Below are 16,601 nucleotides of genomic sequence, written 5' to 3'. Positions count from 1 at the left end.
AAGCCCTCGGCTAATGCCGCAGCCCGTTCCCAGTTCACCAGACTTCGCTATTCCCACAGGCTCGGAGTCGCTAACATTGTCTCCCGCGTTTCTTCGATAGTGTGATGGGATTCTGAAGCTTCATCTTGAGTGTTTTTCTCGCGGTGTTGGCCCGCCAACACCATGTGTTGGAGTTTGCCCGGTGCATTAGAGAATCGGCATAGGTATAAAAATTGTGTGTGGTGCATCCGGGGCATAATTATTCCATAGACATGCGCAGTCTGTGGAGGGCGGTGGCTTCTGCCTTGCTTAATTTTGGATGTGGTAGCGGATGCTGTCTCCTTTCCACTCGGTAGTATTGTACTATCGCGGCGTAGTTGATGCGAATATCCTCGACCTTTTTCGCTTTCAGGAGTCCGTGCGACAGAAAATTCCGGCTGGTATGCTCTCGGGCGACAGCATGTGATGGTTCGTTTCCAGCCTGGTGTTCGTATAACGGAATAGAAAATAGAAAAACTTTATGATGTAAGTTAATGGAACGCTGTCCTATGGTAACCTACAGGAAGAATAGAAAGAATACAAAAAAGGGGTCAAACAGATCCTTGTAAGCATTCCTGACTCACGGGAGAAATTTCCCAGCGACTGCACGAAGCCGAGTAGCTTCGGCTTGTAGCGGGGGTGAAATTTAGTGTTCGCGTTGGTGAAAATGTAATACATGTCCATAATGCACGCGTATTGACTCACTCAGAGCTTACAGAACCATGCGAGCACGTGACTAAAGCCTAAACTCCTGTGATTCGTTTGTTTGACCTAGTTTATCCGAACAATTTTTTACTATGTTTGAATGAACTCCTCTTTATTACAGAACTGTAGCCATTTCATTCAGGGCAACTTTGTCTTCTGCCATCTCATTGCATGTTGTAATAATGTGATAATTCTACTTTTTATCACCCTATTTAGTGCCATCTAAGGCGTTTAGGTTATCTAAACAAATGTAAAAAGCATCGACTCGGAAAGCCTTATTCATGTTCCTGACGCCGAAGTGAATTCATAATATGTGCATGATGTTCGGTGCTTGCGCAAAAGTCTCCTAAATGGCTCACAGTGTTTGGCTCGTTCATTTCTCAGTATCGACCCGGACCCCACGGTTCACTACACTGTCTGGGGCCTGGCTATTGGATCTTTCTTTAACAACGCAGCCAGCTACGCGACCAACCACATGATGGTGCTGCGCTACCTGACTGTACCTACACTCAGCAAAGCCAAGTTGTGAGTACCTGTTAGTACGTGCTCATTGCAGCATGATCAATAAGTATACTGGTGCCCGAGCTCAAACATAATTTAAGAAACAAAAGAAGCTGTTTAAGAAACAGCTCCAGGTAACATCTACGTAATGTGACGCATTACGCCGATGTCATCGTGATTGCGTAGAAGTTGTGATGCCTAGTGACCCAAGTTGGCGTCAAAGAGTTTTATGTCTACGGGCGCTGTGGGTAATGTGATAAATACATAAAATTGAAGATTGGCACATATCCGGTGGCCCCAGTCGCCCCAGTTGCGAATGCCCAAGTTGGCATCAAAGAGGTTCGTTGAAGAGCGGCACGTGCCTAGTAATGACACACATTCACGGGAAGTGCCGGCATATTAGGACTGTGCTATCTTCTGAATCAGTCCACCAAAGCTACCAGAGGCCATGTACCGGACAGACAGTCGTCATAAATATGTACAATGCGAACTGCAACGAAGCTGCACAGAAGCAAAAGAACCATATATATACGACGGTTTATGATGATTTATGATTATATATATATATATATATATATATATATATATATATATATATATATATATATATATATATACTCGCTTTGAAATTTGTTGATTCTCTGTTCTTTGTTTTCTTTTTCCAAAGCGTGGTCTGGTTGAACTTTCCCCTGCTGTGCATTGTGTTGTCGCTGAGCTGCTTGGCTGGTCTACTAGTCTACGTAAAATACGCCAGCTGTGATCCCGTGGCAGCTCATCAAATTTTTTCAGAGGACCAGGTGAGCTCCCCAGCATGAATTTATACCACGTTCATCAGCCAGCGTGTGTTATACGAGGCAAACACAAGTGCCTTCTCTGCCTACTTGATACCTAATAATACGCATTTGAAACATTTGACGCCTACTGGGGCATTGCTGGTGCGGTTAAAACAATGCATAATTAAATAATCGTTGGATCTGTTCCAAAGTGTTGGGGAAACCTAGGGCGCTATAACGTAAAACTATTCCAAACTTTTCTATTCCAATTTTGCTATCAGCGCTCCACGATTGGTCAAAAACTTTTTTCGACCACCCCCACGTCACCTGTCTGTCACGCGACGTCACGAAAACCGCGATACCTCCCCATCTGATATGATGTGTACACACTAATTATGCATGATTTGACAGAAAAAAGAAAACCAGTTATTTCTTATTCGACCCCTTTTCGCCATTAGCCCTCGGCTATTGGTAAAAAGTTTTCGGGCTGCACCCACTTCACCTGCCTGTCACGCGACGTCACAAAACCGCAAGAACTCATCGCGTCAAAGTGACGTGTACGCGATAAAGATGCATTAATATGCCGAACAAAACTGAATTTTCTTCGGAATAGCCTCAGGCTGCCCTGTTCCGAAAGGAATAAAAGATAGCTGCCGCCCATCGCTGAGACGCTGGCTACTCGCACCTGCCGAAGTACGTGGGTGTATTTGGGCATAATAAAGCTTCTTGCGTGGCCGTGTAACGTTTTCGAGCACTTTCGGCACGTTTACCCCTCATTCTGCCAACTGTTCTTTGCTGAGGGTCCGCTTTAGCGTCATTCTTAAGCTTCCGTTGCATGCCGCCGCGATTTTCGACCAGCCACCGCAAGCTAAGTAAGAGAAAGCCGACCAATCGTAGACGCCGGCACCACCCTCTTCATCTGGTTATCGACTTTCAGTGCAGTGGCTCGGCCCCATCGAATCCCTCTCCACTTGAGCGTCCTCCTTGCCTCTTGTCAGCCAATTAGATACGACAAGCCGCTCAGTGTAGGCAATGTTATTCGTTTTTCAAGCAAGCAGAAGTGACCTCCTATGAACGAGGAGAGCGTTTGATTGGTCTGTTCAGACAACCCTGCGGGTGACCGCCCGGTGCTTGCATTGGCGGTTACGCAAATTTGACGTCAGGAGATTGGAATAGAAACATATTGGAATAGTTTTACGTTATAGGGCCCCTAGACTGCGAACTAGTGCATATTTCATATGACGTAAAGTGGCACTGCTTTTATCTTTATGCACCGCTTTAGAAGTAAAGGTGTCATTCAAGTTATATTCTATCCTTTCTCGTTCGAGTCTGTACAATAAAATTAATGGTCGGCTCGACGCTGCAGTCAGTCGTAATTTCTTTAACCATTGTTATCATTATATAGGTCTTGTTTCAGCGACAATGCTAATGTATAGTTTTCGGCTGACTAACGTTACATTTATTACTTTGCCTAGCAGGTTCGGAGAGACGCCATCTCCTTTCATAAATTTAATTTAAAGGCACAGCTGCCCAGAAAACGCGTGCGTTTTCGCTCATAGCTTATTCAAGAGCTTTATTGTACATGTAAGATTCTTTCACTTGCATTTCAGATGTTGCTGTTCGTACTTTTTTTGCAGCCTTTGCATACACTTATTCAGATGATGCCAGCTGACGTCCATATACTTGTACTTGTTTAAGCAAATCTGCACCTCCGGACGCTTAAGACGTCAATAACGCTTTATCGTTAAAAATCTGAAATTAAATCATAAAATTTGTTACATTTAAAAAACAATATAAATATGTATTGCATCCAGCAGTTAGCAGGGTGGCATTATTATTCTTGGTTAATTGACGCTGTTACAATGGAAATGTTGAAGATTACAGGTGGCACCACCCGCGGATGATCTTTAAAAGCAATCGTTTCACGTTTAAGGCTAACAAAAAAAAATTAGTTTCGTTTACCTTGTTTAATCAGACAACGAAGTGAAGTAAGCATGACGCCGGTTAATGTTAAAGCCATGGTCTTTCGGTTTCCGTAGCTGCTGCCCTACTTTGTGATGGACGTGCTTGGAAAGATGACCGGAGTTCCTGGCTTGTTCGTTGCCGGTATCTTTGCGGCTTCACTGAGGTGAACGTCCCCTTTGCAGAGATTTCAATCGAGGTTTGGTATGTCTAAGCAGTGACTAAATGAAGGTACATCTAAATTTTGAAATTTCATTTGCTGACAAGAAAAGGATCAAACTGGGAAGTATTGAGTGAATGCTTACGCTTTATGGGACATCTTTTATCTAATTAAAAGCACACAACTGAAAATATCCACACACGGCCGTACTTCTGTACTTGGTTCGCCTAACTACTAGGAATAAATCTTTTGAAATCCATGCATTGGAAATGATTCGCTTGTAGAAATATTGGACAAAATTCTCACAAACACGAAAGCATTAGAGGCTGATCTCATTGCTATCAATATAGCACACTTCCTTTCGCCACGTCTCAATGCATCGTCGAGCAACTTCAATGCCATTTTGTCATCTATTCACTGACGCTCTAAGTTTCACAACAGCTATTTCACTCTCTTCATCACCTTGCCATTTTAAGGCAGAATATTTTCCCCTATATTCTTGCCACGTATTCCATGAAAGTGCCATGTAATATGGACAACTTAGTATTTCGACCCTTGCAGAAGACTTGCTGATATCATTTTTGTTTCATTATAATGCCTCTATAGCTCCATATCATCTGGAGTCAACGCCTTGTGTGCGGTGTCGTTCGTGGACATCATTGCCCTCATCAAGCCAGACATACCAGACAAAATCGGCGCAAAGATTATTATGGCACTAGGTAGGTGATGGCACTTCGTCACCCAAAGAGAGGGGAAGAAAATCTAAACATAAGGGAAGGTGATGCACGTTACACCTTTTCGTCGGTCTCGTCCTAAACCTCTCATTTGTCAACCAAACATTCGGTGTTTACACCCGCATTATCATTTCTTAAGAAATACATTGCCGTCTTTAACTTCAGAAAGGTCAGAAAGTAGCCCCACGACTCACTTGTTCTCTAAACGAGCATAAGAAATGACAAAAATAACGCCTTTTGTCATTCTGCCTTTTCCAGCTGTAGCTACTTCAAATCAAGGCTTCAAGAGGGCAGTTGTAAGGGTCCGACAAAGGAATTCTTCGATTATTTTCTGTTGATGGTAGTATAGTGCCGCAACTGACGACGCATAGTTGATAATGATAATGAGAAGTCACCGCAATATAGTTGACATTAATGCGGGCGCACGGTTCTTTCCGTCCCTTTCTGAGCACCGGGTCACGGCGCTGCAACGCGTTCCAGCATCACTTCGCGCCAGTGTCGAATGACGCGTCGATAATGTGAGAAGACCCGGAGAACAGCTGACAAAGCCAATCGAGAACGTGTCCATTCCTAAAAGGGCGATACATTTATTGCGCTTAAGACACACTTGTACGAGAATGCACACATTTACATTTTACAACGAAAAATCTGAGCTTGCAAGCAGACCCTTCAAATCTCTGAAAAGCAGGCTTTGCCCTTTCCACGGAGAACTGCTGTCGTATAGCATAGCACCAATTATGAAATAATCATTCCGAGAAAAACCGCGCAGCAACAGAACCAAAGAAAGTAAAAGCAACACAGGCAGCTGTTTTTAAGGCGAATAGCGTTCTTGGCATTGTCATACTAGCTTTGTTTCAGGTTATCTCTTGTGCGACGGCCTGCATTCTCTGCGAGATCGGCCCACGAAAACTAACCGTATTCGTGGGCCGATCCCGTAGGTAGCGAAGTCTGAAATATGGGCGCTGTCTAAAAATGTGTGCCTGACCTCGTTCACGGCACTCCTTAATTATTTTTTTTTCGTACTTCTCCAAATTCATTTTCGTCTCAAAAGAATTTTATTCGCGCAGTTGGATAGTCATCGCAGATGAATTGCTGAGTGATTTTTTTACTATATATATATTTTATTTATTCAGTCTAGTTGCTGCCATGTCTTTCTCGGAATAATGTTCTAACCGAACTTGACACTATCGTTATAAAATCATGTTTTGATAGCCGGTTCGAGTACAAGCAAATCCGTGCTTCCTTGTGTTCGCTTTAATTCGTCTAGAGTGCCGCCGTGCAGCTGTCAACTCCTGGGTCCTCTTGCTTGTGGGTCCTCTTGCAGGGGTGTTCTTCGGCCTGCTGACGATCGGCCTGGTGGGCATCGCTTCAAAAATGGGCAACGTGCTCGCCGTGAGTAGACGCTTGCGCTTCCGTCTGCCGGAGTTTGCCTCCTGGGCGTTCGAAGGGTGCTTGTATCGGAGCCGAACTGCCTCTGCGGGAGTGCGCTTGGGAAAGGACGCCGCACCGTGATTTATTTTTTATTTGCTTATTTACTCCTAGTGGCTGCCAACAATTTTGCGGCCTTGGTGGCAGCTGAATACGTCATATACATCACATTTTTTGCACAATGGGAGGATAATATAGCAAAAAAATCTGTCAAATGAGCAACAGCACAGCAGAGAAGTAAAATCCGATGACAAAGCTAACCATGAACAACACGGTTACAAAGTCACACAAAAATACATGCATACTTTCATGTGACATAATCTCGACCGGGTGATGTGGGTCTTCACCGCAGGAATCGGGAAACCATGGTGAAGCCGGGCATCGTGATGATGAAAAAAATGGAAAGGTTGTATTCACTTCATTGGTACATGGATGTGACTCTCATCTGAGTCTCGAGCGGTTCTTATTAACACGCGGGCCAGCACGGCCTTAAATAACCTCTGGTGGTCCTGTGGTCATCACCGTCTTCTTCTGGAGCCTGTCTTTCCCGTTTCCCATTCTTGGTGTCAGCTTGGGGAAAAGGGTGACGTCGTCTTAACCGTCGGTTTCCTTTTCTATTCTTTTGTGTCAGCTCGGGAAAAAGCGTGAACGTCGTCTTGTTTTGTGTAAGCTCGGGGAAAAGTGTGACGTCATCTTAACCTTCGGTTTCTTCTTTTATCCTTTTGTGTCAGCTCGTGGAGAACGAGGTGGCGTCGTTTCAGAGAAGAGGGCAATTATGTTGACATGGGGAAGCCCATTTGAATATTTCTCACACCTGACAGGTCGATCATAACACATGTAAAGTAAGAAAAAGGTATTCCTGTTCCGAAACATAGAATCATATGTTCACTGCAGTCGTGTCGTAGGGCACGGTAAAGAAACGTCAGGATCAAATGCACGCAGAAACTTAGTTTTAGCTGGTAGCATGCGAAAGCGTAAGGACGTGAGCAGTGTGACGCAGTCGAGTTCACCTCATGCAACTTAGCGTAGAAATATTATGTCACGGTCGATCCGTCTTCGATGCAGTGACAAGACCGAAGTCTGACAATATCAGTTCATAACTATACTATAAAACCGGCGTCGGCCAGTGTACCTCTAATAGACCACGCGCACAAACTTATGCTGCACATTTTTATCTAAGTTGCTTTAAGAAAGTGACACATAGTTCCAAACAACTTATGCATCCTCTATAGCCGTGAGAAATCCAGTCCACAGTATACGGAGCACGAATACATTGATGTCTATGAAAGTTTTTGTTGTTGTTGTTGTTGTTGTTGTTGTTGTTAGATATTGTAACGAACAATTCAAGGAGTTCAGATACAACTATGTATTGTGGCCTAACTTATGCAAGGGGAGTAAATAAAGAGATGACTGGCGCGTTCCAAACAGGAGATCAGGAATGCCTTCTTCTCTTCTTCTCTAGAGCGGCGCTCCACCTCTTCCTCTGCTTGTATTGCCCGACAGGTCACGTACGGCGCGAGTGCGTGCGGCCAATGCACGTGCCATTGTGTCTTCGTCTTTGTTTTTTTACCAATACGCCATTGTCCTCCTGGAGGGCGCACGAACCTGCGCGCGTGGTTTAAAGATGGCTTCTGCCTTGTATCAATATCATACGACCACGTCAGCAATACTCAACAGATGTAGACAAAAATGCAGCTCGCTGTCTGCCCCAAATTCGTGGTCCCTTACATGCGATACACGTGGTATCTGACCACCTGAAAACCAATAACTGAACTTTCCTATATCAAATTTCTTAGTGTACGACATTACTGAAGCTTTTTTTTTTGGGGGGGGGGGGGGTTCGAATTGGGCCTGTTGAGTATAAACACCATTTTTCAGTGGAAATGATGTCACATTGTAACGCTCGGCAGTCATGTGAGCATTCCACTTTGCACTTTGCATACAGTTTGAGGCCAACGACGAACGGCAAGAGCTCAAAATGCTCTATACACACAAATAACTTATAAACACAAAAAAGAGCAGTGGCTCAAGGTTACAATCCTCGGGCATTTCACACGAAGACACGAAAGGCTGAGAAGTACATTCCAAAAAACTTCACCCAGTTTTAGCGATTTGAGAGGCAGCTAGCAAACCATCAAAGATAACGCAGACATAATCTGTACGCCTTTAATTTCGACAACAGCATCTAATGAGAAATGGCATCAAATGCTTTGGTCATGTCAAAATACAGTGTTTTTAGTGCTATTGGTACACTATAGTCAAGAAAAACACGCGCGTTTGTTTCTACTGATGTTCCTTTCTGAAAACCATGTCGCATGGGCGAGGTCTGCCTAAAATAAAAATTAAGGTGATCGTAAATAACCATTTCCCGAACCTCCGAAAAACCACAAAGGAAACGGGATGAAAATTATTGATATCACAGAAGGTCCAAGATTTAATTACCGGTACAACCAAAGGTAATTTACACTAGGACGGTGTTTCGACTAAGAAATGATGGTGCTTCACTCGGTATGCATTATTGCTTATTATTGGAGCTTCGCGTTCGCTCATGGGCGAGGCACGTGATCTAGGTATCCAGAGCTTTAAAAAATATCCTACAATAAAATTAGTAAAATAATGCATTGATCAACTGTTAGACGTTCAGTCAGTGTTCTATGAGTAATTCAATATTGTCTGTAAAACTATAGATCTGCATTTTTGTGCTCACATAGGTCTGAACGGAAGAGCAAATAGCTGACTTCATCGCTAAGTGGAGGCCAAAGACCACGACATTTGCAAAACAAGAACAAGCTACAGAATTTCAAAAGGCGGGCGCTTGATTGGCGGCACCGAAAGAAAGACGACAGCGCTGACAAGTGAACGTAAAGTGTCATCCCCAGTGCTGCTGTTGGAAAAAAATTCGAAATGTATCCAGAGGGGTAAATAAATTACTGCTTCTTCACTGAAGTGGTAATAAGTGTATCTTAGGACGGCTAATGTTCTGCAGGTTTTCTTGTACTGTTTTAGGATTACAATGACAAACACATAAGCGGTTGTCGGAAGTTTCTGGACAATACAGTCGTAGACATAGCTATTAATAAGCCATTTGGTGGAGCTCCTATTGAATTCTAAGGCAGAGAGACTTGCAAAGAGAGTTGCTGTTACATTTTAGAGATTTAGTACGCTGGTGTGGACTCCGACCTATGACCTGAAATCTTTTCTGGTTCCACGTAGTATTCACTGGAATCTTTTGACAAAAGAGACAGAAAATTATTGTCTATATTATTATTTGGCTTGAAGGCAAATACACAATTGAAGGAGTGCAGAATAAATGAAGAAGATTAGAAACTGTCACCGGAGGATCCACAACGCACGCTTACTATTCACGAATGAGGGGACAGAATCTTACAAATTGAAGACAGAAAGAAGGGAAGGAAAGATGGAAGAAAGAACAAGACGACAGACTACAAACACTAAAGTAAAGCAATGACACAAATGTCGCACTATGCAAGACAATACTGAAGAAGAAGAAGTACTGAAGAAAATACTGAAGAAAGAAGTACGAGTTATTGTCACTCAGAAAGAGAAAATATGCTACAAATATAAAGGCAAGTCAGTTTCTTCTAGACAAGTAAAGACAAAAAGTGGCAGGTTGCTTGCGAACACGCGCATTAATAGCACTCGGCGTTGAGACCACTGGTGCTATTACCTCATTGTTGCTCCTTACGCCACTGTTTCCTTTTAACATCACTTGACGGTTCAAAAAATTACAAGTATCCTTTAACAAGATCTATTTTCGACTTCGTGAAAGTGCGTATGATTACAGGAAACGAGTAGAATTAGGAGCAAGTCACGTGGTCCCTGCGATCAGTCCATGTAGCACACGAAACTCGTCCTGCGGTATGGACATTAGAGTGATGGTGGGCGCGCTATTTATCACAATGCCCTCCAAGTGGGGCAGCCATTCGTCATGCATAGAATTTTTCGCATTTACGATATGCGGCGCTCTATGTTGCTACAATGGAATCGACTTTGATGCGCATTGCGTTGAAAACATGGAAACAAGTTTTATCATTCTTGTCGTAGCAAAACTGCACGTCCCAACACTTGAAGAAAGGAAACTGACTTCGGCGACTTCTCCAGGTCCGAACCCTTTCTTTTATTTTAATTTTTTTTTTTGGGGGGGGGGGTGATTTACCATGATACATATGGATAATAAATAAATATCAAATGAAAGCTTGCCACTTTGCATCGGGCAAGAACTTCCCAATGGCTATAGTTTTCAGATATGCCTGGCTTCAGTGCAGCCTTTCTGAAGACCTTTAATCGGATCGGCCACGTTTCAAGGTACAGACAAAGCAGGTGTCGAGCGTCTCACGCTGAGACTGGAGACGAACACTTGAGACACGTTCCTTGGTCGTCTTTTGTCGATCCCCCAGCCCACGTAAGGGACGGTGTAAGGGCCACTCCAGCCCGAAGCCTCCGAATAGGCATTTCCTGTGCCCGGGTAATGTTACACAGAAGGAAGCAGACAAGCGAGGGAATTGCAGCACGTATGCCCCGTCGAAGGTAGCACTTCAGTGCTTGGCAGAGAGCGCGTTGATGTATGCCCCGTCGAAGGTAGCACTTCAGCGCGTTGATCCAGCAGGATGGATGAAGGTGTCTAATTTATTGTGACAGCAGCGGGCTTTCACGGCGGGCACCTCCATCTTATTAGTACTCAGCGCCTCTCTGCGATGCACGCAGCTTCATCTTCATTCACTTAGCATTGCCTGCTGTGGCTTATTAAATGCATACACAGAAGCCGCCACTCTCCCAGTCCGTGTGGCGTACAAATCGCCGCGCAAGTTACCAAGCCTCGAAATTCGCGGAAGTGCAGGGATTGTAGCGTCCAGCTCGAAAGCGAACACCGCCACTGGGGCATGGTTTTGATCCTGAGAGGCGACAGCTTGCCGATTTCACCATATACGGTGAAAGTGAATTCTTCGACCACATGGTCTGACGTGGCGAAAAGGGCGGGTACACCAAACTCAGTTTTCTGCCATAACGACAAAAACTTTGTTGTTGTCGTATCGGCTGTATAGACAGTGATTTCTTTGCCACAAAAGGGCCAGGAATGTCGTTTGTGTGTGTGTGTTCGATGACATCGCCTTCGACTTCCCTTCGTGATTGCTTATAAAATTAGCACACTTCGAAAACTCATATCTGGGGCCGAAGTTACGAACTTTTCTTTCGTAAGTGTTCCTTGCCTTTGGCGGGCGGCCTTCGCTGATAATATGTACAGTAGCTGGATTGGTTGAAATTTTTTCGCATGAACAGTCCTCACGTACAATACGGGCGGGCCCTAGTGCACAGCTTTATATCAACGTCACACGTAAACGTTGTTGTAAATAAAAGTACACACTCTGAATCCTAAACTGATGGACGAAGGAATGGTCACTCGGTTTCTTCCTGCGTAGGAGACGTATTTGCGACGAAAGCTTCGGTTGCGGCTTCGTTCCCGAGCACGAATTCGTTCCATGTGCTTCGAAAAACACCTTGTGAACGCCCCGAATGCAAAACCCGGACAATGACGGAAATGTGAGTTGTTTCTCATTGAGCGACTGTAGACTGCTCAAGCAAGTATTGGAGACAGAAGGCGACCGCTGAGAGTGATGCGAAAGCCGCGCTCCTATTGAAGCACTCAGTTCGGCGTAATGCAATGATGATCGTGGAGGAGCCCACACCATCATTGGTGGCTGCCTGCTGAGCATCGCATCCTATTTTGTTGCACCACCTAGAGATTTCCCTTTACTGCAGAATAATTACAGATTAATGGACTCTGGTAAAATCACCGGATTATTATGCTGACGCAATAAAAGTACCTAACAATTGCTAAGCTATCTATCACCCAAAATTCTCAGAGGCTAATCTACGCATAACTCAATGGAGGGATTACCTTCGGTTAATGACTAATCCACAACGAGCCACCAAGATAAAGCTCTAAGCTCACTGCGGCGAAGCTGAATGTCGCCTTCTGTCCGTTTTGTTGCCGAGTGAGAAAATGTGAACAAATTAAACATTCTTAAATCTGACTTCTGCGTTACTTTTCCTATTCAAATTAGGCAAAAGAATAGCACTGCTTTCACCTAACCACATTTGTTTCATTCACCGTATTCACGGTGTCGCAATGCTTTCGGCACGTTGTACCCTTTCACCGAACTTTCCAGGCATCCCAGGTCATCAACAGCTCAATCGGTGGACCTCTGCTGGGCCTCTTTACATTGGGAATGTTTGTTCCATGTGCCAACAGCAAAGTAAGTACCCTGAGAGGCAGTCTGTTCAATGTGTAGCACAAGTAAGAATGTATGTACTATTGTGCCTACATAACTGCACTGAAGTCAGGTTATGCAGCCGTTCCTACTATCTTAAAAAACATCATGCTTACCATTGCTGAAGCACACGACACGCCATCTTGCACCATAATTCCAGACAGGCGCCAGCATCAAGACCCCCGTTTTTTTCTCGTGATTAAAAACCACATTTAACTCAGCTATAAACTAGGCCTTCTATGCGCACTCCACCGCATTCTCAGTTCTCAGCAGCGATCTATCCTATTCAGACCAAGCTTTAGCTCGGACCCAACTCCTATGCCGCCTATTCAAATACATGTAAAACGGGGAAACGCTTTTATGAAACAACCTCTTGACCAATTTGAATGTCTTGAATTTGAGAGAAAAGGCTAGATTCTAGCGACCGTAAGAAGCGGAATATTGATTTGGACTTCAAATACTTGAGATAATTGCCGAAAATTGGTATGCTTAATAAAATAGAAGCGCGAAGGTTACAAACTCGTAACTTTTCACCAAAAAAAGATCTGTAAACCAAGAAGTTCTGTAAACTGCATCCTTTAGAGCCTCTGAAACGGACAAATGTGAAATAATAATTTACAGCTTACGTGAATTTGTTGCGATGTTTACAATGTGTTTGCAAAAGCCCTACTCACTTATTACTTGTATAATTGATAGGAGCGTATAATACATCAATTTTGTCCCCTTTAGTTGTTTTAAGAGGCAGTTTTAAGAATCATGATATCATTGTTTACTGCTGAGTTAAAGAGTTGTAAATTTCATAGCTTAATTTCTTGAAATTGCGCTATTTTTCACACAGTTTATTTTAAAAACTAGGGCACCTAAATAAACGATCCACTTCCAACAGCCACTAGATTTTCACATTTTCTTTTAAATGCCACAAACCACATAAAAAAATTATTTCTGCGTTCCCATAGTTTTAGATGGAAGCCCCGAGCTAAAGCTTCATCTTAATTCAATCTATGTCATTCGGAATACACGTTCTTTATGGGCTGAGTCACTAAAGAACGATTCTTAGTGAAAGAAGCAGCCCTTACTTTTTCAGAATACTTGCTCTTAATGTTAGTCCAGCAATTATAAGTCCAATGAACTGTGCCACTCCTGATTAACAATGCCTTTTTAAATAATGCAGAATGCAGTTGTTAGCCCAGTGGTTCGTTGTGGGTTGTGTTCTATCTCATATTTGTTACTTTGTGCTGATTAAAATATATTGTAGCACCAAACAGTCCACTTAACCATCTTTATGCAACATGAGTACTTCAATTTCTCGCTGCCAATAATCTCTGTTTCTGTTTACAATGCTGCGCCGTAATCTCTCACAGTATGTCGACCTCAATGAAACAATTACAGTCGCTTGCGACATTCACATGTGCGCGAAGGCCACACATTTTTCATTCTGCGCAGGGGGCCATCTCAGGACTCATAATTTCCCTGAGCTTCTCACTCTGGATAAACTTGGGTCAATTCGTCACCTCCATGGCTCTCGCTAAGCCACCTCCATCTATGGACGGCTGTCCCGCTGAAGTGCGAAATGCAACTTCAGCCACCTTGGGCGTCGTCACGGAAGTCGTGAAAGAAGCCAGCCGGTGAGCCCACGGTGGTGTTAAGAACCAGCATTCTCAAAAGAAGCATGGGAATGCTCTTTGAGTGTGGTAAAGCCTTGGTTCCTACAATCACGTAGTCAGAGGTCAAAATGATGGGTCTCTTTACAAATAAATTTGTGGATCCCACTCACTATGGGAATCGGTGCACGCAAAGCTTTCATGCGCCGGAAAGGCACATGAAACGTTAACAGACGCGCTGGACATTTCAGTGACGAAGTGGTCGCTCAGCCACCACGCTGTATCTTGTAGAGCAAGGAGAAGCTTCATTTAGCATTGAAACGTGTTCAATCACAGGACACGACGTGTTTGACTTTGTAGGAATGCACCACACCGCCACAATACGATCAGAGGAGACGCGAGTCAATTTCGACCGGCGAACGCGTCCTTGATTAATTGTCATCGCCTGCTTGAAGATGCACGCGCTTTCCTTTTATAAGTAAATTGTCGCTGTTGCGAGAGGCTAACGCGTCCATGGCGGCCAGGCGTCGCTGGCGGGCACGAGGCAAATCTTTAAGAGATATTCGTGGCTAGAGCAGCGGGCTTCGGTTCCGGGGGAACAGGGTTCGAAACCAACCATCGGAAATGTAATTTCTTACATATTTCAGAAAAAAGAGCACGCTTACGAAGAAAGCACATTCACTTGCTAACGTATTTCGGCGGTGGCACGGCCTTTGTCAAAGTAAAGGTCTCTTTTATTGCGACAGCGATTATACAGACACACCAAGCGAATTTTCATCGCCATCATCGCCGTCGCCATGGGGTTCCTCATATATTTAGGCGTATGTATGCCAAGTGCTTACCTACGCCATATATGCGGGTTATATTGCTATTATACCATATCACTAAACTTGCTCATACCGTGGTTTTACGCTCGTGACTAAATTATTTCTCAGAATTTTGAGAATGGCAGCCCACTAACAAGTGTCATGAAGCATAGCATTCACAGCGCACGCTTTTTGTCTTAAATCTTCTTAGTCTATTTAGTATTACCAGTACAAAACAATATCGGTGCTCGAACCTGAACGTGATGTAATTTTACTGGCGCGGCCCTTTATAAACTGTAACTGTTGACGCCCCCGCGTATGTCACCTCCTCGTCAGTCGGCTTTATGACTTCAGTGGCTAAGAAGATCTTGACTTCTGTTGAAATCCAAAATTTGCGCGTATTTTCTAGACAACAGAGTCTATAGGTCGTTTACTTATTCGTCTGCTACGTGCTTCCCCATGACACAAGGTGGCATTATTGCAATGCTGACTGTTTTTTTTTGTCCTGGAGACGGTGACACGCCTGACTGGCGAAGAGATTCCGTGATTATGTCCAGACCCTCTCGTGTTGGTGCAGCGGCCTGAGGGAGCCTCAGGTCGTCCGGGAGGCGTTTTTAGAATTGCTAGTAGGTAGAGCGGGACGTGGCGCTTTTGACGGAGCTCGACGTTTCTGCGCAGGCGCGAGTAAGAGCGGGCGTGACAGAGAAAACCTGGGGGCTTTTGCTCCTTGAATATATGACTCAGCCTAGGCACTACGGAGGAGGTTTCTTAGAGCGCGTTGTATTCGTTTGTCCCCTAGACATGCCGGCATTGCGGAGTGCGGTCGAGTTGGTTTATACGCTCCGCCGCTGGCTGCCCGCGCGGTGAAGTAGTGGGCGCGGACGCCGCTTGGTGATCGTTGTGTCTGAAGGGACAATGTTCTGACTGGTGTTGTATAAGTCGCGGGTCGCTTTTTTCGTCACGACGATAGATCGGATTCTTTACAAGCACTGCTCCAAGAAGGGCACATGTAACCGGCAAACGGAGGCCTCAGGAGAGCACCTGAGGTTTTATTAAAGCAGGCGGCGCAGGATCTCCGGGGCACCCAAGTGGTAGCGGGGGGATCAAAGCTGGAAGCAGGGCGGCCCGTGGGTTGGGGCCGCAGAGGCCGAAGCGTGCCTGCTCACTGACCTGGAGAGGCAAAGCCGAAGGGTGTTTCTAAAAAATTAATCTGCAGAAAACTAAACTAATGTGCAACAGTCTCGGAAGAGAACAGCAGTTTACGATAGGTAGTGAGGCACTGGAAGTGGTAAGTGCTAATACATCTACTTAGGACAGGCAGTGACTGCGGATCCAGGTCATGAGACTGAAATAATCAGAAGAATAAGAATGGGCTGGGATGCGTTTGGCAGGCATTCTCAGATCATGAACAGCAGGTTGCCATTATCCCTCAAGAGAAAAGTTTATAACAGCTGTGTCTTACCAGTACTCACGTACGGGGCAGAAACCTGGAGGCTTACGAAAAGGGCTCTACCTAAATTGAGGGCGACGCAACGAGCTATGGAAAGAAGAATGATAGGTGTAACGTTAAGGGATAAGAAAAGAGCAGATTGGGTGAGGGAACAAACGCGAGTTAATAATATC

At 44.5% G+C, this 16,601-nt stretch overlaps 1 protein-coding gene across 3 annotated transcripts in view; it reads left to right on the top strand.

Annotated features, from left to right (window-relative positions):
- The window catches only part of LOC126541608 (sodium-dependent multivitamin transporter-like), a 59,544-nt gene that overhangs the window by 30,398 nt on the left and 12,545 nt on the right, over positions 1-16,601 (top strand). For all 3 annotated transcript variants that reach the window (XM_050188453.3, XM_055076775.2, XM_055076776.1), the window contains exons 7-13: positions 1,108-1,248; positions 1,892-2,021; positions 4,037-4,125; positions 4,726-4,838; positions 6,178-6,245; positions 12,470-12,556; positions 14,015-14,196. In XM_050188453.3, the coding sequence (XP_050044410.1) occupies positions 1,108-1,248; positions 1,892-2,021; positions 4,037-4,125; positions 4,726-4,838; positions 6,178-6,245; positions 12,470-12,556; positions 14,015-14,196 (810 nt within the window). The remainder of the gene's footprint in view (positions 1-1,107; positions 1,249-1,891; positions 2,022-4,036; positions 4,126-4,725; positions 4,839-6,177; positions 6,246-12,469; positions 12,557-14,014; positions 14,197-16,601) is intronic.

Source organism: Dermacentor andersoni, chromosome 2, assembly GCF_023375885.2.
Source record: "Dermacentor andersoni chromosome 2, qqDerAnde1_hic_scaffold, whole genome shotgun sequence".
Classification (NCBI taxonomy): domain Eukaryota; kingdom Metazoa; phylum Arthropoda; class Arachnida; order Ixodida; family Ixodidae; genus Dermacentor; species Dermacentor andersoni.
This window is presented reverse-complemented; position numbering and strand designations above follow the sequence as displayed.